Genomic DNA, 23,524 nt, shown 5'->3' on the forward strand with positions numbered 1-23,524 from the left:
CAGTATTTGTCATTTTTTCCTTTTTCTTTTTTAATCTATTGTTATGCTTTTTGTATCAATGTGAATGAATGTGTTATAACCACTTCTAAGGTTAGAACATGTACCACCATGACTCCAACCCACTTGAAATCAGCAGCAAAAAGGGGAAGAGAACTCCTGGTCCACCCCCTTCATTTTGAAGATAAGGTAGCTGATAATCAAAGAGGATATCTGACCTGACTATGAACACATAGTATAAAGTCAGGTTTGAAACCCAAGTTTACAGTCCAGTGCTATTTCACCCTCTACAATAATATGTAAAAAAATGCCTTTGTTCACTTGTGCTCCAGTATTTTTGTTGTTCAGTTGTGTCCTATTCTTTGTGACCTCATTTGGCGTTTTCTTGACAAAGATACTAGAGTGGCTTGCTATGTCCTTCTCTAGTCCATTTTACAGATGAGGAAACTGAGTTAGACAGGGCAAAGTGACTTGCCCAGGGTCACACAATTAGTAAGTGTCTGAAGCCACATTTGAATTCATGAAGATGAGTTTTCCTGTCTTCAGGTCTGGTACTCTACCTACTATGCCACTTAGCTGCCCCACATGCAGCATCCTGGGTGAATCATGTATGTATTCATTCTTAATCCTGCATTGTCAACAGCAGTGTTTTCTGTTAAGCCAAAATGACATGCAATATTTATTGTGTCCATTAATATGAAATGAAGAAAAAGAAAAAGGACTTTTGAAGCTCTACCTGACATTAGGTTCTAGTAAACAACTGACTTATTAAGTTGTTTTCAAGTTCCCATTAATTATACCCACAAGGCACTGGGATTGTTCTAAATGAGGCAGGAGAATAGAAGAATTATCTTCAAGGCGTCTCACAGTATTATAAAGCCTACTTCTATGGAAGTCATGAGGGGAACAGAGAACATCTGCAGATCTCTCCTTATGGAAGTAAAAATGACCCAAAGTGGTGAAAACTTTCTTTTTTTACTTCCCTGGGGCACATCGAAGAGGGAAAATGAAGAGAGAGTAAAAGAATTAGGCTTGATTGTTTCGGTGGACAAAGGCTGATTTTGTTTACATGGGAACCAGATTCAGAAAGCTTTGGTCCACATCAGATGGCAAGGACTTTGTATTTGTTCAACTCTGGGTACACAAACTACCCACTGGGAGCAATCCTGTTAGTCCAACCTTCCTTCCTGTAGGCACTTAGGTAAGACTCAAAAAGCAAAATAATTTTTCAGAGGGTCTCTACACATTCCTTCTGGGTAAAATGTCCCATGACATACCAAAAGCTTCCTTGGCAAATGTTGAACATGTATGTCAGTCAAGAGGTATAGAAACATAGATCAGGGGGGCTTAGTACTTACTTCCCGTGCCATGTTAGTGAATGCTTCACAAGTCTTGCTCTGGTACATCTCTTTGATGGTGCTGAGAATATTTTTAGCCTTCTGGATCTCTTTAAGGAGCTTAACTATATCACTGTTGGCAGAATTCTGATCCTAAGCAGGAATAAACCAAAAAATTTGGATTGAAGGTAAATATCATGGCTGGACAATGTTCACTGAAGGAATGAACAATTAGCAAATGACTAAGTGTGACTCATACTCCTTGTGGTTTTACTGAAGCTCAGTTAGTTAAAGTAATGCCTTAGGCAAAGTATACTACAGGAAAGTGCGGATTGAACTTGGTTTCCTCGTGTGAAATGTAAGATTTGTGGCATTCAAACACACCAGTAAAATCCAAACATATTTATTAATGGATGCCGATAACTAGTCATCAAAGCATGAACCTGTAATCTAAGCAATTAGCTATTTTATAAAATGGACAATTATTTAAATTTGAATAGAGGGTAATACACAAATTTGTTAACTGGTCTTCTTTGGTGTTAGAATCGAAAACATTTGATCTGGGGCGGCCAGGGGGCTCAGTGAGTAAGAGCACCGGCTCCAGTGTCGGGATGACCTGGATCAAATCCGGGCTCGGATGCTCAGCACCACACCCAGAAATAATAACTGGCCGTGTAACCTTGAGCAAGTTACTTAACCCCAATTGCTTTAAAAAAAAAAGAAAAGAAAAAAAAAAGAAAACATTTGATCTTTGTTATATAAATGTCATTGGTAATGATTAGTTCAACATTGTTATTCTTTCATCTATAGGTTTCATATGTGTTAAATCTGGGAAGCTCATAGACCATAATATCTTAAAGGGTATATTTACTGTCATTGAAGCACAGAATTGCATATATAGTGTATAGATTCTATGCAGTGTAAGATGTTGATCTTTTAACTATCCTTCAATTGATTTTCATATGGCATGATCCTGAGGTCTTCTAATAGCCTGACTGCCCTTAGTGAATGCCACTTTATCAATATTTTTCCTAAAATATGATGCCCAGTACTGAATATAATAATTTATATATGGTCTGTATCTCACTGGGAAAGAGTACAGAGATAGATACTATCATATCCCTAGTCTTAGATACTATGTTTGTCTTAAAATGCAACCTAAGTTTGAATTAGATTTTCTTTTCTTTTTCTTTCTTTTTTTTTTTTTTTGCTATTATATAACACTATTGACCTAAAGAGAACTCACAGTCCACTAAGATCTTTGATTTTTTTTTTCAATTGGCTGGATCCTGAAAGTGATTTCCCAGGAGGCCAATTTGAAGAATTCACCTACATCTCTTGTTCCTCTGTGGAAGAATTTTGAAAGGATAGGGCTTATTTATAGAAGCTGAAAAAGTTTTGATAAAAATATAGTACTACTTTATGTTAAAAATATTAAAAATCATAGGAATAAATGGATGATTTCTTAATGCTCCAAATAGTATCTACCTAAATGAAAGAGGTAGTATTATCTCAGGAAATGTAGAAAAAGTAGCTATGTGGAGTCATGGATAGAGTGCCGAACATAGAGTCAGGAAGACTCATCTTCTTAAGTTCAAATATAGTCTCAAACATTTAATAGCTATGTGACCCTGGGCAAGTCACTGCACCCCATTTACCTCGATTTCCTCATATGTAAAATGAACTGGAAAAGGAAATGGTAAACTATTCCAGCATCTTTGCCAAGAAAACCCCAAGAAGCTTCACCAAGGGTCAAAAACAACAGAAACAGTCAGTAGAAGTCTTTCCAATTTGAGGAGATTGTGCATTGTCACTACTAATATTTGATATAGCTTCAAAAATGCTAGCTAAAGAAATGACAAGAAAAAGAAATTGAGGCAATAAGCATGGACAAAAGGGAAAAAAATAGGAGGTTATTAAAGTAGTCTAGGTGAGTAGAAATGAGGGCCTAAGTTTGGGCAGGTGCAGTGGGAATGGAAGGAGGGATGGAATAGAGCTATTCAGACGTAGGCTTTCTATTACTTTGGCAATTGGTTGGATGTTTGGAGGTGAGGGAAAAATCAGAGATGACTAAAGTTAATGTATGGGTGACTGGGAATACAGTGATTCCATCAACAGAAATAAAGAAATTATGGGGGAGGGACAGCTTTTGAGGTAATGATAAAGAGTTTAGTTTTGGATATGTTGAGTTTCAGATGCTATTGGGACATTCAGGTGGAGATATTCAACAGGTAGCTAGAAATATGGTTCTGGAGATTGGAGAGAAAATGGGAGTAGAGATATAAATTATGGCTCCATCTACATAGATAGTTATGGCTCCTGTTTACTAGAGGCCATGCTCTGGTGGACTTAACCCTTTTTGTTCCAATTCCTCTTTTAGGGTCTGCACTGTCCTGATGAGTGAGTGTTTCACATGGTTCATTATTATATCTAGCCAGCCCCGGTCATGCTCCATTTTATACCCTGTATATCTTTCTTGTCACATGCTCTGCTGTCATGCATTTACCTGATCCCCTCTTTCCAGATATAGAACCATAATCAAATCAATATTGCCATTGTTCCTATAAATTCCCCTATAATGGATTCACTCACCATTTCTATACAGTCTACTCCCATAGACTGTATAATTGTGGGAGAGCACACCCCAGGTTTATAAGAGGAATGTTTTGTAGTAACCTGGGGTTACATTCTCCCACAAATACACACATAATTCGTGGGAAGAGTGGGCTCAAACTTAGAATGCAGTGGCAGAAAGGAATATGTGTAGGATACATATGTGGCAAAGACAGCTCATAACTCCTTGTACTGTAGGACCTTTCTCTTGGTCCCAGCAACTCTTGGTTTCATTGTATCTGTTGGAGAGGTTCTTCATCTGGGATTCCAGGGGCTGATCATTTCTACAACTCAACTGTCAACTGCCAGGATTAGCTTTCTTTTGAATCCATAGTAGACTCTCTTCTGTGGCCAGACATCACACTCTGAAAATCTTTCCTCCTTGAGTGACTGCCTCTGTGTAGCCTTGCCTGTCTGGAGTCTGTCTGTCTGTCTGCTCCATCAACCATGTCTGAAGTTCTCTTGAACTGACAAACTCAAAAATGTGTGGTGGCATGTCTCCCTTTGGGCAAGTTACTGCTAGACACAATGACCAAAAGTAGAGGAAGGGGAAAACCCTTCCCCTCTTGAAGGGCTCTTCTCCACAGAACACTTAGTAGCCTGGACTGCTCTAGACTCCCCAGGGTTTAGTTATTTAAAGCCTCCAGGGGTATGGCTGATTTATTAGCTCAGTCCACTCTGTTCTTCCCCCCTTTCTCAATTAGAGAAGTTTTCAAACTTTATAAAGGGATCATTGGATATGGCCAACATTTTACAGTTAGTTTAACACCTTGTTACCACATTAAAACTTTATTATCCATGACTAACTACATTCTGTGACTAAATCGCCTGAGTTGGAGGAGAGGGAATCACATTCTTCATTCATTCACTCATTCATTCATTCATTGAGTTGATAATTGGAACCATGGGGAAGGAAAGATTGTAGAGGAAGAAGAAAAGAAAATTGTGCATAGAAGTTCATTTGAAGGATATCAGCATTTAAGGAACCTGAAAAGGATGATAAGCCAGCAGAGGAGATAGGGAAGGAGAATGTTCTGAAGAGTGCAGTGTCACAGAAACTAAACCCAGTGAGATTCAGTGAGGAGAGGGTGACTGGTCAAAAGTGTAAAATACCGCAGATGAGTCCACAACAAAGAGGACAGAAAAAAATGACAACCTGGACTTATTAATGACTTTGGAGAGAACCATTTCTAAAGAATGGTGGTCATGGAAGCCTGACTGTAGAGCTTTGATGCACAAGTGGGAGAAGTGGGAAAGTAAAAGAAATGAGTATAAACTACTCTTACTATTAAAAAAAATTAATTTAAAAAGTTAACAAGCATTTCTTTTTTCTTTCTTAATTAAATTAAATAATTAAATAAACGAAAAAGAAAAACAAAACTTTGACAACAAAGACACACCTCCCCCAATTCCCACTTTGGATTCTTTCTAAAAGTTTGGCAGTAAAGGGAAAGATATTGGACGATAACTTGAGGAAGTGAAAAAGGTTAAGGGAAGGAGGTTTTTGGGATAAAGAATTTTTTTAAAGTATGTTTGTTGGCTTAGGGTAAGGATCCAGCAGAGAAAGAAATTGAAAATGCATGAGAGAAAGGGATGATTAATGGAATAAGGTCATGGAGGAGGTAGGAGGGGATAGGATTGAAGGTACAGGTGGAAGGTTTAGCTTTGGAAATAAATATCTGTTGAATTGAATTGTCAAGGAGGAGAGCCATTTCTTCCTTTGAGATGGAAGGGAAGGAGGAAAGGAAAGGAAAGGAAATTTAGGAGAATGGAGAAATAGAAGCATGAAATGTACAAGGTATGTTTTCATTTTTCTCAGTAAAATAGTGAGGAAATAATTTTCGAGGAGTGAGTAGAGGGAAAGGTCTGAGCAAAGAGAAGATTTGAAATAGCTAATGGAGGGAATCTGAAAGACAATCAATGAGAGAGGAAGAATCTACACAGCAGATTCCTTCCCAGGGTGCACTGTAGAATGTGCACCAGTGAGGGCCCAGGTGAAGCATGAATTCCCTGACACAATCAGTACCATTTCACGATTTTCTCTCTTAGCACACAGTAAGCAGCTTAGGAGTAGGAGAGAGGCAACAGAATTACCTGGGCTGAATGTTAACAAAACAGGGATGGCAAAAAGTTAACAGGGCCAGGGATTCAATCGTGGAGGAAAAGGCATTATTGAAGTAGCTTGCATCTAACCATAGATTCAGGCAGCTGGTGATTCAGTGGATAGAGTACTTGACCTGAAATCAGGAAGACTAATCTTCCTGAGTTCAGATCTGGCTTCAGACACTTACTAGCTGTGTAACCCTGGGCACGTCATTTAACCCTGTTTGCCTCAGTTTCCTCATCTGTAAAATAAGCAGGAGAAGGAAAAGACAAACCACTCCAGTGTTTTTGTCAAGAAAACCTCAAGCAGAGTCATTAAGAGTTGGACACGCCTGAACAACAACAAACCATAGATGAAGACAGTATAAGGAAGAGTGAGAGGCCAGAAAAGGGTGGGCAGAGGGAGAACAATTGGTATGGTAAGAGTAAAGGTATCAAGAGAGTGGAAGGACAGAAGACTGCAATCAGAGTGAGGAAGTTTGGAATGGAGGAGGTCAAGCAGCGGTTAGAGAGGGACTCAAACATCCGTAAGGGAGGGATGAGGGTTGTTCTATCTGTTGGTGCTCAGGAGGGCCCAAAGGTCATATGTATATGGTGGCCCATATCCATCACCATCACCACCCCAAGAAGAAATCATATGCAGTGACTGGCTCAGAAACCTGCCCTCTAGGGATGGCCTTGGTAGCAAGGAAAGAGGCAGGCTTACCTCAGGTACTAGTGTGTAGCAATGATAATGGCCTCCAAGACCTTCTGCAAAGTTCCTGACCACGGCCTACAGTAAAGGTGACAGAAAAAAGCTATTGTGAGTCCTGAAGAGAATAATAATAGGATTATGGGGTTACAGCTCTTGGATAGACCACTGACCCTGGAGTCAGGAAGATCCAAGTTCAAATCCAGTCCCAGACATTTACTAGTGTTGGGCAAGTCACTTAACCTCTGTCTGCCTCAGTTTACTAATGTGTAAACTGGACATAATCATAGTCCTTCCTTTATAGGTTGTGAGGATCAAATGAAATATTTATGATGTATTTGGCAAATCTTAAAGCGCTATATAAATGCTACTATGACTAGTGCTGCTGCTGCTGCTGCTGCTCTTCCTCCTCCTCCTCCTCCTCCTCCTTACCCCCGGGAGCCCAAACACTTCCCTCCTCCATTAACCCAAGTTCCACAAATTCGTTGCTTTCTATTTTGCAGAAGTGAAAACTGAGGCACAGAGAGAAAGAGTTTGTAATCAAATTGGCATAAGAACTCAAGTCTCTTGACTGCTCCTCCGAGCCACAGATTAAGTCCAGATCTCTAAGCCACAATGGCTTTATCTGGTTTGGTGGGAAACCACCAAATGAGAAGCTTCCTACCATTGCAGGCACTTACCAGGGGCATGTGGTTGCTGCATTTATACGTGACAGTCTGGAGGACCAGATTCCTTCCCAGGATGCACTGCAGAATGTAGTCTGATAGAATTTCAGGTGATTGATCTGGGCTGGGGAGAAGGACCGTGGTTCAAACAAGCCAGGTCATAGTGAGACAAGTCCAAAGTAAAGGAGTTACTACAAAATGGTATGTTATATTACTTATGCTCTATGCTCTCTAATTTACTTCTGAGAAAGGTACCTGAATTTCCTAGGCAGATGGGTCTATACATAGTTGTCTAATCCTTAGTATTGTCTCCTCTCTCTCAACATCTTTGGACTAGAAAGTCTCAATGATCTTTTTTCTCACCACTTTTCACTGGGAAGCTGCCAGAAGTTTTGTGCATTTGAAAACACTAATCACAGGTTTAATGCCTGACAATCCTAATTATTCAGGGACCATGTGAGCACTTAGATTTAAGAATATGCTTTTTTACCTCAGCTTTCTCATTTGCCCACTTCTCCTTTTGTAGACATTTAAACAGTGCTATGTGGGGATATCTTAAAATATATAGGCTGGTGGGCCCAACATTCCTGCCATTAAAATAGTTACATAATAAGCACATAGCATGCTTCAGAGTGTCTTCTCTAAGGAAATTCCCCCAAATATTCAATTTTTCCTCTCTTGTTCCAAAACACTGTGTTCTTAGCTCTAGGATCCATGTAACTTGGCCTCCAGGAATCTCCTACACTTTTGACAAATCCCTCTAATCAGTGCCATGGGGAAATCAGCATCAAAGAGAAAGCAGAGTTGTATAGGTCAGAGCAAGGGCCAAAGGAAATACCAAAGGTTTTCATATCATCTGAAGAAAAGATGTAGGTGTTTTCAAGAAGGAAAAGAAAGTCACAGTAAGAAGGAGAGTCAAAAGTAGTCACGATATATTTTGATTCATACACAGAATAGACGAGTTGATTAGTCTTGATGAGGTCAGAGGCAAGAGTTTAATTCTTTTATAGGCCAAATCTGATACAGATAATTTAGCTTCGCATAGTTAACAACTTCATCTCTGGTCATAGCACTGCTTGCCTGCCTAACCATTTTGTAAATGCATGCCATTAATCCCAAGGAAAGGCAGGAGGAGAGAGTGTGGATTGTTCAGTGGGTACTATTAGAAACCCAGCTTAAAGCAAACATCTGTCTGATGGTGGATCAATAGCTCAATTTGATATCTGAATGATGGCATAATTTTCCAGGAGCAGGATAAAATGTCCTTTTAATCTGCCTCAAACTAAGGATGCATTCTTACATTCAATAGTCTCATGTGCAAAGCCGAATGATTTTTTGTCTCAGTTCACATTGTTGTCCATTTGGGTAAAGGAACCTACCAGCTGCCTATGATGATAACCAAGGAATTCAGCTCCTTCTTTGTGAGGGCTTTTCTCAGGGCTTGAAGCAAATTGCTTCCTCCACGGGGCTGTAACATCTGTACCCACTCCTTGGCTTCCTGGAGTCTGAAGAAAGGATAAAACTGAGACTAAGACCCAAATTCCTACTCAGCATTCTGGGAATTGTCCCCACTTTGGCTCAAAGTATTGAGCTATCTTTCTTCACTTAAAATGTTTTCCATGGCCTTTGCTACTGACTTGGCTCAGACTGGGAGCTCTCTTAGGGCATGCAATATGGACTAACTTTGAACCAGCACAGAGCCATAAGTTCTTATCACTGAGATGAAGAGAAAGATGAAGAAGCAGGTGATGAAAATGAACTTCATTCAGGTACTTGTGAATTGATTGGAATTAGATTGTAACTACAGCTTAGTTGCTACAGAATCTCCTAGGATACCAAAATCCTTTAGGATCAGGGGAAAAAGTTATTCAAAATGTCATCAGGAGCAGCACAGAAAACTTATTAAGCTCCTAATAATGCACAGTGCTGTGCTGGATGTTCTATGTATGACAGGAATTCTTAACCTTTTTTTGTGTGTCCTGGACCCCTTAGGCTGTCTGGTGAAGCCCATGGGCCCCTTCTCAGAAGAATGCTTTTATTTTTTAATAGTATGTTATTTTTCCCAATTACATGTAAAGACAATTTTTAACATTCATGTTTTAAACATTTTGAGTTCCAAATTTTCTCCCTCCCTCCTGCACTCACCACAGTAAGCAATTTGATATAGGTTATATAGGAGCAATCGTGTAAACCATATTTCCGTATTAGTCATGTTGTGAAAGAAGAAAGACCAAATGAAAAAAAAGTGAAAAATAGTATGTTTTGATCTGCATTCAGGCTGCAGTTCTTTCTCTGGAACATGAATTTTATTTTTTATCACGAGTCCTTTGGAATTGTCTTGGATCATTGTATTGCTGAGAATAGCTAAGCCATTCACAGGTGATCATCGTACAATATTGCTGTTACTGTGTACAATGTTTTCCTGGTTCTGTTCACTTAGCATCAGTTCATGTAAGTCTTTCCAGGCTTTTCTGAAATCAGCCTGCTCATCATTTCTTATAGCACAGTAGTATTCCATTACAATCTATACCACAATTTGTTTAACCATTTCTCAATTGATGGACATCCCCTCAATTTCTAGTTTTTTTGCCACCACGAAAAGAGCTGCTATAAATATTTTGGTACAAAGAGGTCCTCTCCCCCCCCCCCCTTTTTCTCTCTTTGGGATACAGACCTGGTAGTGGTATTGCCGGATCAAAGGGTATGCACAGTTTGATTACCCATTGGGCAAGAAGAATGTTTTTAAATGCATAAAATAAAAATACATAGGATTTAAAAGGAAACCAGTTATATTGCAATGTAGTTACCAAATTTTTTTTTTTAAACCACACACACACACAGACTCTGAAATTTATCCATGGACCCCTTGGGGATCTGTGCCCCCCTAGTTAAGAATGTCTGATCTAGAGTCTTCTAGACTCCAGAAGTTTTTAACATAAGGCAGACACCAACACTTGATTGGTTGGTTATTGTCCATTCTCAAAGAGGACAAAAATGACATCACCATGTTGGAGTCAAGGTACAGAGATGTCTCCACTCCATTTGCACAAATTTGCACATATGATATTTCTTTTGAGCTACTGCAATTATGCTTCACTCATAGAGCACGGTGCCTTCTTTGATATGGGCATGCCATGCTGAGTGGTCTTTTGCTAGGGTCTCCCACATCATGCAATCTGATTTCAAAGTTGAGAGAGACCTTGAGAGTGTCCCTGTATCACTTCTGACTACCACGTGAGTGCTTGCTTTTGTAAGGTCTCCTTAAAATAGTCTTTTTAGACAAACATACATCTGGCATTTGAACAGTGTGGCCAGTCTATCAGAGTTGTGCTCTCTTCAGTAGAATTTGAATGATTGGCATTCAAATTTTGTGGATGGTTGCACTGGGTGCATTCCAGGGACTATGGCTCAGAGGTACCAGGACTTTGTTCTCTGCAAATCAGAAGTATGCCTTCACATGGAGAAGACTCCCTTCCATCTAGGACAGGGGTTTTTAATTTGGAGACTGTGAACTTATTTTAAAAAATATTTTTAAAACAAAATTTCAATATGATTAGTTTCCTTTGTAATCCAATGTATTTTATTTTATGCATTTAAAAACCTTCTTCTGAGAAGGGGTCCATAGGTTCATCAGACTGCCAAAGAGTACCCTGAAAAAAAGAGGCCAAGATACTTGTTCTTTTTACGTGACTTCACATGTAAAATTAATATCATATTGCTTGCATTCTCAAGCAGTGGAGTAAGGAGGGGGGAGAGAAGTTGCAACTAAAACCTTTTAAAAGTGAATGTTAGGGTGGCCAGGTAGCACAGCAAGTAAGAGCACCGGCTCCAGTGTTGAGAAGACCTGGAGATCGAATCCCGGGCTCAGACACTTAGCACCCACCCAGAAACACCTGGCCGTGTAACCTTGAGCAAGTTACTTAACCCCAATTGCTTAGGGGCAGCCAGGTGGCTCAGTGAGTAAGAGCACCGGCTCCAGTGTTGGGACGACCTGGAGATCGAATCCCGGGCTCAGACACTCAGCACCACACCCAGAAATAACTGGCTGTGTAACCTTGAGCAAGTTACTTTCCCCCAATTGCTTAAAAAAGAAAAAAAAAAAGGTGAATGTTATAAAAATTTTTACATGTGATTGGGAAATATTTAACAAAATAAATAACAATATTTTTAAAACAGATTTCTTGTTCTAAGGTTATGGTCATTGGAGTTTACTCTGGTTTCAGAAGTTCCTAGCTATTCCAGTCATTGCAGGACTTTGGCTTGCCACTTTCTGTCTAGTGTGCTTCATGCTCCCCATTCTCCCATGAGAATGGGTTTCAACATTCGCCGTTGGAAGGCCTCCCCACTTCTACTAGGACCGGGCCTCCTGAAGTGTAGAAGCACTCCCTCCATCTTGCCTTCCTTGGTCCATACTGTTCTGATTGTTTTAAATGTCACCACTGCTGAAAGCAGCACTCACATGGATTTATTGACCTTCACTGGATTTGGCCAGAGGACTGAGGGATGGGTGCCGAAGGAGAGAAGGTACAAGTGTTCTTTTTTGCTCAGCTGCTCATCTATAAGACTCTGCAAAAGGAAATAATAAAACCAAATAACTTTAGAGTTAGAAGGGACCTTAGATGTTGTCTGGTCCAATCTCCCACCAACAGACAAAGGAATAAAAAATGTCTTTCTGGTTTGGCATTTGGTTTAAAAAAAAAAAAGGGTTGCCTCAGGATTCATTTAAAGAAGCTATTCACACCACACTGGGTTCGGACTGCAGTTACTCATTCCTATCAGACTGTGAGCTCTTTGTGAGCAGGAACCATCTTTTGCCTTTCTTTATGCTTAACGCAGTACCTGGCTCGTAGGTGCTTCATCAATGTTTATTGACTAACTGACTTCATTGTGGAGTATTAGAGTTAGACAGCATCATAGAAGTCATTCTATCCAAAATCCCATTGCATGTTAGAATCTCATCTACAAAATCCCTGAGATTTATCCAGCCTTTGTTTGAATACCTCCAGGATGGGAAATTCGTTACCTCACAAGGCAACCCCTTCCACTTTTAGACAGACTTGTCAGGAAAATCTTCCTTCTCCAGAGCTGAAATCTGTTTCTCCGTAACTTCCACCAACTGGTCCTAGTATTGCCCTCTGGAGCCAAATAGAACAAGCCTTCTTGTGATGGAATGGATCTGGTTCAATCTGAATCCATCTGGGACCTGTATCTTTTTTGTAATGTGTGAAAGTGAAACACTGAAAATTCCTTGCTCCAAGGCATCCGAATTAGTCACTGTCAGAGAAAGAACATCATCTTCTTTTAAACTGGGAAGATTCACAAAGAAGAAAAAAAAAGTCAGGGTGTCTAATGACATCAACCCTATGGACCTATGTGGGTCTCCAGTGAAATTCCTTTTAATTTACCTAAGTGGTGAGCGGATAACCATGATCCAGGTAAGAAATGCTTAAATTTGAGAGAAACAGAATAGTAATTCCACTCATTTCCTTTCCATTGTGTTTCCATGATGGAGGAGAGGCTATTTCAACAGTTACCAGGGATTAATATTTAGCCTTATTCTCTGGCTGTCCCGGGGGTAGTGGGTCACTAGGGGTTGGTTGGTTGTTTTGACAAGCAGATTGCTCATTCTGTGTCAACTCTACAGCCTGTATTCCATTCAGTCCTGCTCATCACTACAAAAAGTTCCCTCCTTGGCATCAACCTCCTCTGATGTACTTTATTTGTTACTCTTTGAATTTGATCTGTTAGGACTGCCCTCAGAGAAAAGATGAATGAGAGAGGCAGAAAGGTGAGGGTCCTTAAAGGTGAGGACCATAGTATCTCAGAGAGAGGTGGGCTGGGATCTTCCTAGAACTCAAGCATATGACATACAGCCTATGGATCAAATGTGGTCTGTCTGCCTCCAAGTTATGGCCTGCTTAGGATTTTTAGGGAACATTAAAAAAAATCTAATTAGCATACATAACAATAAAGATTATTTCTTCCATTGTATAACTGACTAGCAGTCATACATCAATTAGCAATAGAAACTGAGAGCATTAGACTTGGAGCCAGGAATACCTGAGTTTGAATCCTAATTCAGACTAGCTGTGTGACCCTGGGAAAGACACTTAACTTTTCTGAGCCTCAATTTCCTCATCTATAAAATAGGGATTAAAACTTCACCTACCTCATAGGGTTGTGGTAAAGGATCAAATGAGATAACTATGTAGACTACTTCACAAACCTTATGGGTTATATAAAATCTAGCTATTATTATTATTATGTAATCAAATTAATATGGCCTGTGCATTTATAGATTTATGATCACACAACCCACTACTGAAAATTTAGGAGGCCCTTATCATGATGAAATCTTTTAGCTATTTGAGTAGGTAAACTGTTGTCTTCATTTTTTTCTTTGAAAATATTCTTGGTTTGAAAGAAAATGACACCCAGTCTTATTGTGGACCATGGTTATCTCCTGCCAACTTAAAAGAAATGAAAGGGAACACTACCTGAGACCCATGAAGGTCTATGGGTCAATGTCATTGGACTCTATTTCAATGAAATCCTTTAAGCACTGGAGTAAGTAAACTGTTATCCTGATTTTTTTTCTTTCTGAATATTCCTGGTTTAAAGGAAGATACTATATCCGCTGCACCTTTGACACTGACTGATCTGGAATACTTGGGAGAAGTAACTTAGCGTGGGGCTCCCAACCAGGTCAACCCGTTCTGTCGATGTGGTTGCAGAGCACATCGTCAGTCTCTAGGCCACGTGACGGTTCAGAGACCCCAGGAGGGAAATCCTGCTTCCATCTCAACTCTCATTATTGATTTATATTATCGACAATCCCTCTGCCCTAGGGATAATCTTATTTTTAGGAAGTCGAAAGTATCTCTAAGGAGAAGTTGTAGCACGCCATATTCTGTAGAATCAGGGACTTGTAGTGGAAAGGGACCTTAGAGGTCATTGAATCCAACCCTCTGATTTTATAGTAAGGAAGCTGAAGAATAGAAGAGGTTAAGTGATTAGTGTCTGAGGCAGAATTTGAACTGAGGTCTTGACCTGTCCCCTGTCCACTGCCTACATCAAAAAATTCTGCCAGCAGAGGATGGTGGGTAAAGTGACAGGAATTAATATCCAATAGGATCCATTCCAACTGAAGGCACGGTCCATTTATGGGCTCACAATTCATGGAAGAAACCACTTGAAATTGTTGTGCCTAAAGGAGTGAGACAAGAGACCCCCAAGAGTAGAATTTGGAAGTGGATTTTATTTTCTCAGGCCCAAATCGAACAGTGAGGCTGCATGGACAATGTGTTGGCTTTTAAAGGGATACCATGTGGCCAATGGTCAGGTATTACGCAAGTAGAAACTTGCAGAGGCCAGGAACAGTGATTGGTCAGTACACACCTTGAAATTCCCTCAAGTGCCAAGTCTCCCTGACCCAGAAGCCCACCATGTCTGTGGAGGAGTCCTCCTGACTCCAGGGCCAGTGCCACCTAGCCACCTGGGGCCCTGTGTTCTAATCCCACCTCTTCCATGTATCCACCTATCAGACCTTGGGCAAGTTGTTTAATCTTTCTTGTCTTCAGTTATAAAATGGTGTCTAACTAGATCAGGGTTCATAACATAGGGTGCACAGACCCCTTAGAAGTCTGTGAACTTGAATGGATCAGAAAAATTGCATCTTTATTTTTACTAATCTTTGGTTTCCCTGGTAATCCTATGCATTTTATTTTATGTTTTAAAAAACATTATTAGAAGTGGTCCATCTGCTTTACTAGACTGCTCAAAGGATCTGGGACACAAAAGATTAGAAACCAGTGGCCTAGATGGTCTTTAATGAGGCCCCTTCCAGCTCACCAGTCCCTCTTCTCTGCCTGCACCTCCTTCTTGGGCAAATTGTTAAAAACTTCCTTCATGCTTGATTGTTTCCCCTTCATACATCTCTTTATCCTTTATCACCTTCCCTATTGTTTATTGCTTTTCTCATGCTGCCTGACTTTGGGAGGAAATGACATCTCATTCCTGGTTTCTAATTTCCCCGTTGAAATCCTAGCTTGCTCTACCCTTTTGCTAGTCAAGAACGTCTTCCTCTAATGCCTGCAACTGTTTCTTGATTTATCTGCCACTGTCAGAATACTTCTGTCCTTTCCTGGCTCAGCTGTACCTCTTCCGTTAAGCCTTCCTAATCCACCCCCAGCTCAAAGGGACTGACTCTCAGACTTGAATGGCTTCTCCTATGTGCTCCCCACATTCTAATTCCTATGGTGGAATTTGCACAGATCTCTCAGCTCCTACGAGATTGAGGGCAGGGAGTGTTTGTTGTTGTTTTAAACTTTGTGTCACCCTGGCCTAGCAAAGTCCCTAGACAATAGCAGGTGCTTCAGGGATATCTGTTACTGAATTGAGGAAGGCAGAGTTGCTTTTTTTATTCTAGCCTAGAAGAGCTACTTACCAACAAGTCCCGTTGGAACTCCTGCTTTTGAAGGTTGCAGCTGATGTTTGAAACGTCCACCAGGACTCCAACTTTAGTCCCCTTTAGGAGGCCAAACATCTAAGGGCAAAGAAGTTTGTTGAATCAACGAATCAGTGGCACCTTACACAGTTTTAAGCTATTGAAGATCCAGCTGGCACTAAGACTTCCTCTAAGGCACTAAGACCTAAACTATTACAGCTAAAACGGCACCAAGAATTTTGGGACACTGCACTTCTGTACTTCTATACACTCTTTATACTCTGTACTCTGTGCTCCTCTGATGACCCAACTCTGAGAAGCTCTAGAGACTGAACTGAATTCTAGAGAATTCACTGAATCAGGAGGCCCAAAGTACATGGTCTCTGGTAAGGTCCTTGCTACTGAGGCAGAAGGACCGGAGCCCCAGAGCTGGCCCAGCGTTACTTGCTTCTGTCTCTTGGCAGAAGATGAGGCGAAATCTTTGTCTCCCATCCACTTCCCTGCCCATTCCTCCAGTCCTGGGATTATTCTTTTGAAAGATGTAATGCTGATGTTGACACTCTACAGGACGTTAGGGGTGTGTGTGTGTGTGTGTGTGTGTGTGTGTGTGTGTGTGTTGCCTTTCTTTGTATCTCCAGAGCTTAACCCAGTGCCTGGCATATAGAAGGAGTTTCATAACTATTAGTTGACTGGCTGAAACCAAGCCCTGGACTTGATTAACCTCGGGGCAGCTAGGTGGCGCAGTGAATAGAGTACCAGCCTGGAGTCAGGAGGACCCGAGTTCAAATTCTGCCCCAGACACTTGAAGATTAACTAGCTGTGTGACCTTAGGCAAGTCACTTAACCCCAATTGTCTTGCCTTATCCCCTCCAAAAAAAAAAATCTGGGAGGATGTCCAAGTCCGGCACATTCGCAGAGTATATAAAACACCATTGAGGTTAAAAATATTGTTGAAGAACTCAGTCAGAAGAGATCTGGAGCCTCTCCCTCAGAAAACCACAGAGACAGGTCACAGTAGGTCATGACATAAAAAACTCTCCTCTCCCAAAGCCACAAATCAGCAACTGGGCTAATTTCCCATAAGTCATACTCTGCTAATGTGGACCTCTTTCATCCTGGCCCTGCCACACTTAGAGCAGGAATGTTAGTATATGGAGAGACTTTCTGGAACTATTCCTAGAGAAAAACAAAGACTATGGAACCCACAGGGGTGCTTTGTTGGCTCCATGTCACTCTCGGTTTCAAGGCTCTGCTAAGGATAAATGCCCCAGTCTTGTGGGACTTCATTCTGATCTCAAACCCTGTGCCCACTGGTTAGGGTTGTCTATAGGGTCATATTATATAGCCATTTGTCCCACTGCTCAGATAAAACTATACGATCAATCAGACATTATAGCTCATACTTCTAGTAGCGATTTACAGTTTGAAAAGGAATGTCCTCACAACAATTCTACAAGATAGAGTACTCTCACTCAATATTATTATCTCCATTTTATAGATTAAGAAACTAAGGTTTCATGAGATCAAGGGACTTACCTAAGGTTCCAACCTGGTGACTGACTGAGCTGGGACTCGAACTCAGGTCTCCTGACTCCAAGTCCAGTGCTCTTTCTGTAATATGAACTTATAACAAACAACCCAATCCTCATCTTATAGGGGAAGAAACTGAGGCCCGTAGAGTTTTAAATGACTTATCCAAGGTCACATGGCTTATTCATACCAAATACAGTGCTTATTTTTTTTTTTGCTTCACTATCATTATGCCCTGCCCTCAATGATAAACTCATCACAAGACATCTTGGAGAGTGCTTCAAAATTCGATACTGACACTTCATCAGTGCCTCCAGGTGCCTCTGTCCCTCTGATCAGAGGGTTAGAGAGTGGAACAAAAATTCCTCCCAAAGTTTCCTTTTAAAGAGAGTCCAGAAGCTCAGCCAGCTCTTCATTTCCCACCAGGTTCACTGCTTGGTTATGACTCCATGGCATCATCATACATCCAGCAGCAGTGTGTACCCTCTGCCTCCCTCCCCTTTTCAGCTTCCTGTTTTGTGTGTTGTCTTCCCCCATTAAGATTATTAGCATAGGGACTGACTTTTTCTTATTTGCATCTCCAGTCCTTAGTGCCTGGCACATGGAAGGTGCTAAATAAATATTTATTGTCGTGTATTATAGGTACCATAACAACAACAACACTACCAGGGTGACCTTGGGCAAGTCTCTTAACCTTCTGGATCTTAGTTAAACAAAGAATGGTATGTCAATGTAGTCGATCGAAATGGGCGAGTGAAAAGGAGAGGAGGGCTGAATGCATGATGAGGGCAAGGCAAAGCAGGCAGACTGCCAAGTGCTCCCACTGGTATCTTCCAGCTGTGAGGAGAAATTGAGCAACATGCTCAGTGTGTTGTTGGGTGGACCCCCACCCCCACGCCATGGGGTGAACTCAGGGGAGCACGTGGAAGGAGTCACACACAGGCAGCCAAGGATGGGTTTCCATCTGCATTGTTGGAAGGAAGATGCAAATTCAAAAGATCACAGATCCATTTGATGATATGAATGTAAGAGAATACTATTATGCTATTAAAATGATAAGTATGAGGAACATAAAAATAAGTAGTGCAAAGCAGTGAAAATAGAATCATAAGAATATTTTTAAAAATAGGGGCAGCTAAGTGACGTAGTGAATAGAGCACTGGTCCTAAAGTCAGGAGGACCTGAGTTCAAATTTGGCCTCAGATACTTGACATTTAACTAGCTGTGTGACCTTGGGCAAGTCACTTAACCCTAACTGCCTTGCCTTCCTCCCTCAAAAAAAAAAAAATATATATATATATATATACCCTATGACTACCTACAAGGAAAATATATACAGAAATGGAGAACAAGGATACTGAGGGAGTAAAAAGCTGTTCTTAATGTTCTTAGTTAATGTATAAATTAGCTTAAATAGTAATGGTAATAAAATAAATAAATAATGTATAAATTAGATGGCAATATATCAAGTATCTATACCATATATGAATAAACATATAACATGTACATATTTCTAACTGGTTTTGTTATTGTTTAAAGGATATATTAAGTATAAATAATAGTTAATATACATTAAATATAATATATATTATTTTCAAATTTATAAAATGCCTAGAAATTAAGGGTTCAAAGATGAAATTGCTGATTTTTTAAGGAAACAGATTATTATGATATGCTAATATTAGAATCATAAATATTATATTTAATAATATGATGAATAGTAACACAAAATGACATACAGGGTAGTTTATACCCTTTATCTTGTTGTATCCTCACAGCAATCCCTTTGGAGAATGAATTGGAAATATTTTTATGCCTGTTATACAGATGATGAAACTGAAGATCAGAAAGGTTAAATTACTTCTTTACTCACCAAATTGCTTATAAGTGTCAAATTTGAACCCAGGACCTCTAATTTTAAGTCCAATTTTAATATGACCTTGAGGTGAAAAGATGAGAATAAGGTGCAACTTAGGCTGTTTGGTTGATGGAGCATCAGCCCTAGAAGGACCTAAGTTCAAATCTGGCCTCAGACACTTACTTAGCTGTGTGACCCTGGGCAAGTACTTAACCCCAACTGCTTCCAAAAAAAAAAAAAAAAAAGAAAGAAAGAGAAGAAAATAAAAGGGTCAATGAGCAAAACTTTTGCTTTTGTTACCTTCCTGCTGCCTTCCATGAGCCACTGAATTCTTTGCTGATAAGTTTCGATAGCTCTGTCGAGACACAAGCAAAGCTAACTTTTATTCTAATGTCACACTTTTAACTTTTTCAAAGGTTTTTTTTTTCACTTCTATATCACATTTGTGTTTAAGAACAACTCTGTGAGGTTGGCACAAGGCATAATACTATCCCCATTTTACAGCTCAAAATGTTCGAGTGACTTGCCCCCGGTCAATGGGAGAACCACAACTTGCCCTCGTGCCTTCCAATTTCTCCTTCACTGCTCCTTTTATTATCTCCCTGACTCTGTTCCTCACACTTAGGCTGCTTTAATGGGAGATGCTCCCAGCTCCGATGTGTTTGTCCTAGTTACTTTCAAAATGGGATACACTATTTAAATTAATGATTCAAAATACCTTTTCCCTAGGAAAGTTTGACGAAGCATCCTTGAAGTCATGTTTGATGCTTCTTTCTCTTCCTTACAACCAGTCACCAGGTTTGTCCAAGTTCTCTTTCAAAATATTTTGGGCTCATTTGCTCTCTATTCCTGCTATTCACACAACAGGCCTGGCTGTCATAATCACTTCATGCCTATATTACTGTTTTAGTTAAATGGTTCAGTCTCTTGTGCCATCTATCTATGTTGCACATGGTTGAGAGAGTATCTTTTTTTTCTAAAAATGCTGTTCTCATTGTATAATTCTCCCATTTAAAAATTTTCAGTGGTTTTCCCATTACCTATAGTACAAAGTCCTAGTTCCTTGGCTTGGTATTCAAGGACCCCACAGTTTGGATTTTTCTTCACTATTTGCCTTCTTACCAATTTTCCACATGAAAAATCTGCTTCTATACCTGATTGTTTCACCATCTATGGAACAAGCCATTTCTCTTCAATGCTAAGCCTTTGCCTATTAACCTGTTTCTTCCACTCAGAATGCTCTTGCTTTTCTCCATTTTTCAGGGCTCCCACCACTTACTGGCACTTAGTTAAGGGTCTGAGGATCATAGGGTCTCAGAGACCATCTAGTCCAACCCCATCATTTTCCACAACAACTTCAACCTCTGACTCCAGAGCTCTCTTCATTTTGCCCAGTCTTGAAGTTCCAATTGATCCCTTCTTTCCCCTTCCAGTTCTACCTTCTCCAGTCTCCACATAATAAGATTATAAACCCCTTGAGGACAGGAGCATTGTCTGGCATCCTCTTACATCCATAGCACCTAAAGTGGTTTGGAATGTAGAAGGAATCTAGTAAGTTTAGATTGTAAGCTCCTTGAGGGCAAAGACTGTCTTTTTCCTATTTTTGTATTCCCAGCATTTAGATAGCCCCTGGCACATAGTATATTTCATCAGTGTTGACTGAATGAACTGAATAGTACAAATCCTTTGAATTAGTCAACGATCCAAGATGAATGACTTAAAATAAGCAAAACTCTGTTCGGGCAAAGGGTCCAGAAGGAAAGAATTCCAGTACGTTTATTTGGGAGAGCCTAGCACAAAGCTTCGTGGAAAGGTACAGCATTTAAAATACTATCTCTTGAAATGAAATGTTACACATGTCTCTTCGCTGCTGGGGCTGTACTTACTCAGAGAGTCTTGATTCAAAGACACTGACAGCCTGGATTGGAAAGTGAATTTTTTGCATGACGCTGTTCTTGTTCCTAAAGGGAGAAGATGTCGTCATGAACTGCTGTGCTTCCCTGGGGAGGTGGAGGGATGGAAGCAGGGATAGAGGTGGGGATCAGAGACGTCTGAAGGGAAGATTAGTTTTTCATTTTCCGACTTACAGGATAGCTGTGCCCTGGCTGATCAGATCGACCAATGTAAGCTTCTGGTATATCAAACTGTGGGTGTCAAACCATTCTTCTGAGCCTTTCTTAGGCGGGGTCTGGGGCTCTTTTTCATGTCCTTTCTGAAAGATGGAAGCCAGGGGCAAATTAGCAGTTAAAGGAAAGAGTATGAGTGGAGGGGTTCCCCAGGTTTCCTTTGCACTGATACCAAGGTGCTGCCCATTCAGTCTAAATCCAAGCCCAGGAAAACATTCACAGTCACTTAACAGGAAGAAGGGAGGTGTTTACAGAGGTATCACTCAAAAAATGCTTGTGTCCTGGGTAAGTTCCATGAGCTATAATACCTTGCCTCAATCCCCTGCCTCAAGGTACAAAGCCATTACCATTTCTGAATTATTCACTCAGTATTTACCAACGGTTCCCTATGTTGTCAATTATCTTTTCTTATGCCTATGTCTTGTTTTTCCGATTAAGATTATATAAGGTCCCTGAGGGTGAAGGACTATTTCTTATTTTCCTTTGCACCCATAAAAGCATCTTAACACAATGCTATGCACATAGTAGATATCTAATAAATGTTTGCTGGTTCTTTGAAAACAATGTTCCTTCTCTGATGATGCCCCAAACTAACCAGGCACAGCATTCCAAATACTAGTTGGAGCGTCTGCAATGCGTGGGGCTCTATGGGAGGACTAGGAAGAAAGAACAGATGAGATGAACAAGAGGCCTTGCTTAAGGAGTTTGAAGCAATTTCAGACACACTAATTCAGTGCAATTCAACAAACACTTATTCAACCCGTGCTGGGCATTGGAGATACTGTCTAATGGATCTTGGATCTCACCAATTTGGAAGTTTCCTTCCCTTCATGGTTAGGAAAATAATAATCCAGCCAGGCTTGGTCATACTATGCTATTTCTTGCCCGAGTCTGTCATTAAGTTTGCCACAGGGGGCTCGCTCCACATGCTTGGAGACCTTCCTTGCTTTCTTCTATGTTATAGTGGCTCCAGGGGACTTCTCTGGCTGTCACCTTTTCATCCTCTTAAAGTTATCTATTACTCCAGTTTTGCTTTGGAATCCCTCATTGGTTATGTATCACGTTTTACTCACACTCACTATGTATTTTCCATTTTCCTTTGTGTAATACTGATTTTTAAAATTCTTTGGAGACTGTTTTATTCCATGTCTCACTGTCATATAGCAACACATAGAGGATGCTTATATTTATTTTGTGTCTTTTTTTTTTTTTTTTGCAGGGGGGAAGGCAGGGCAGTTGGGGTTAAGTGACTTACCCAAGGTCACACGGCTAGTACAAGTTAAGTGTCTGAGACCGGATTTGAACTCAGGACTCCAGGGCTGGTGCTCTATTCACTGTGCCACCTAGCTGCCCCGAGGATGCTTATATTAAAAAAAAATATGGGCTTTTGTTTTCATTAAAAGAGCCTTTTAATTTCCCAAAGGCGATTCCAATTTGTTATCCGCCTGTACAGTATGTCTCAGGTACACATAATAATGGACAAAGCTCTCCATTCAAATGTTTGTCATGATCTAGGACTAGGCAATGAATGTCTGTCATCCACTTGGTCTTTCATATAAGAATGGTCAAACTTACCTCCTTTGACTGATTACTGACCACCCTGATCCAGGAGACTCTGCAGATCCAAGGCTCGATGCAATAAACACAATGTTATCCACAAACAGGGGCACCTGGAGGACCTGATGGTCAGCAGGGAATCACTCTCCAGCTTGGGCTCTGTCTTGATCTCCTCCATCACAGTGGAAAGCACTTGTGGGTAAGTATACATCTATCTGCCTTACGACTCACCAGATGTCTGATCTGAGTTTCATTTAACAGGGCTATTTCTGTTGCTGGGCAGCTAGGTGGCTCAGTGGATAGAGTGCTGGGCCAAGAGTCAGGAAGACTCATCTTCTTGAGTTCAAATATGGCCTCACACGCTTACTAGCTGTGTGACCCTGGGCAAGTCACTTAATCCTGCTTGCCTCAATTTCCTCATCTACAAAATGAGCTGAAGAAGGAAATGGCAAATCCCATCAATATCTTTGCCTAGAAAATCTCAAATGTGATTACAAGAAGATTGAACAATAAAATTTCTGTTGTTACATTTTTCAAGGAACCTTTGGAATTAATTTGATATATCTGGATAGGACACACCTTGTTTTTAAAAAGCCTTAAG

At 40.4% G+C, this 23,524-nt stretch overlaps 1 protein-coding gene across 1 annotated transcript in view; it reads right to left on the minus strand.

Moving 5' to 3' along the window:
- Positions 1 to 23,524, minus strand: part of VWA3A (von Willebrand factor A domain containing 3A) — a 70,356-nt gene that overhangs the window by 35,255 nt on the left and 11,577 nt on the right. Inside the window, 9 exon segments of the mRNA XM_069085362.1 lie at positions 1,356 to 1,487; positions 6,757 to 6,822; positions 7,422 to 7,530; positions 8,786 to 8,911; positions 11,866 to 11,972; positions 15,853 to 15,951; positions 19,541 to 19,595; positions 21,127 to 21,201; positions 21,328 to 21,452. Coding sequence (XP_068941463.1) covers positions 1,356 to 1,487; positions 6,757 to 6,822; positions 7,422 to 7,530; positions 8,786 to 8,911; positions 11,866 to 11,972; positions 15,853 to 15,951; positions 19,541 to 19,595; positions 21,127 to 21,201; positions 21,328 to 21,452 — 894 coding nt within the window.

The sequence above is a fragment of the Petaurus breviceps genome, unplaced genomic scaffold (genome assembly GCF_028583685.1).
Source record: "Petaurus breviceps papuanus isolate PSGF00001 unplaced genomic scaffold, PetGlider_PUasm1.0 175, whole genome shotgun sequence".
NCBI lineage: Eukaryota > Metazoa > Chordata > Mammalia > Diprotodontia > Petauridae > Petaurus > Petaurus breviceps.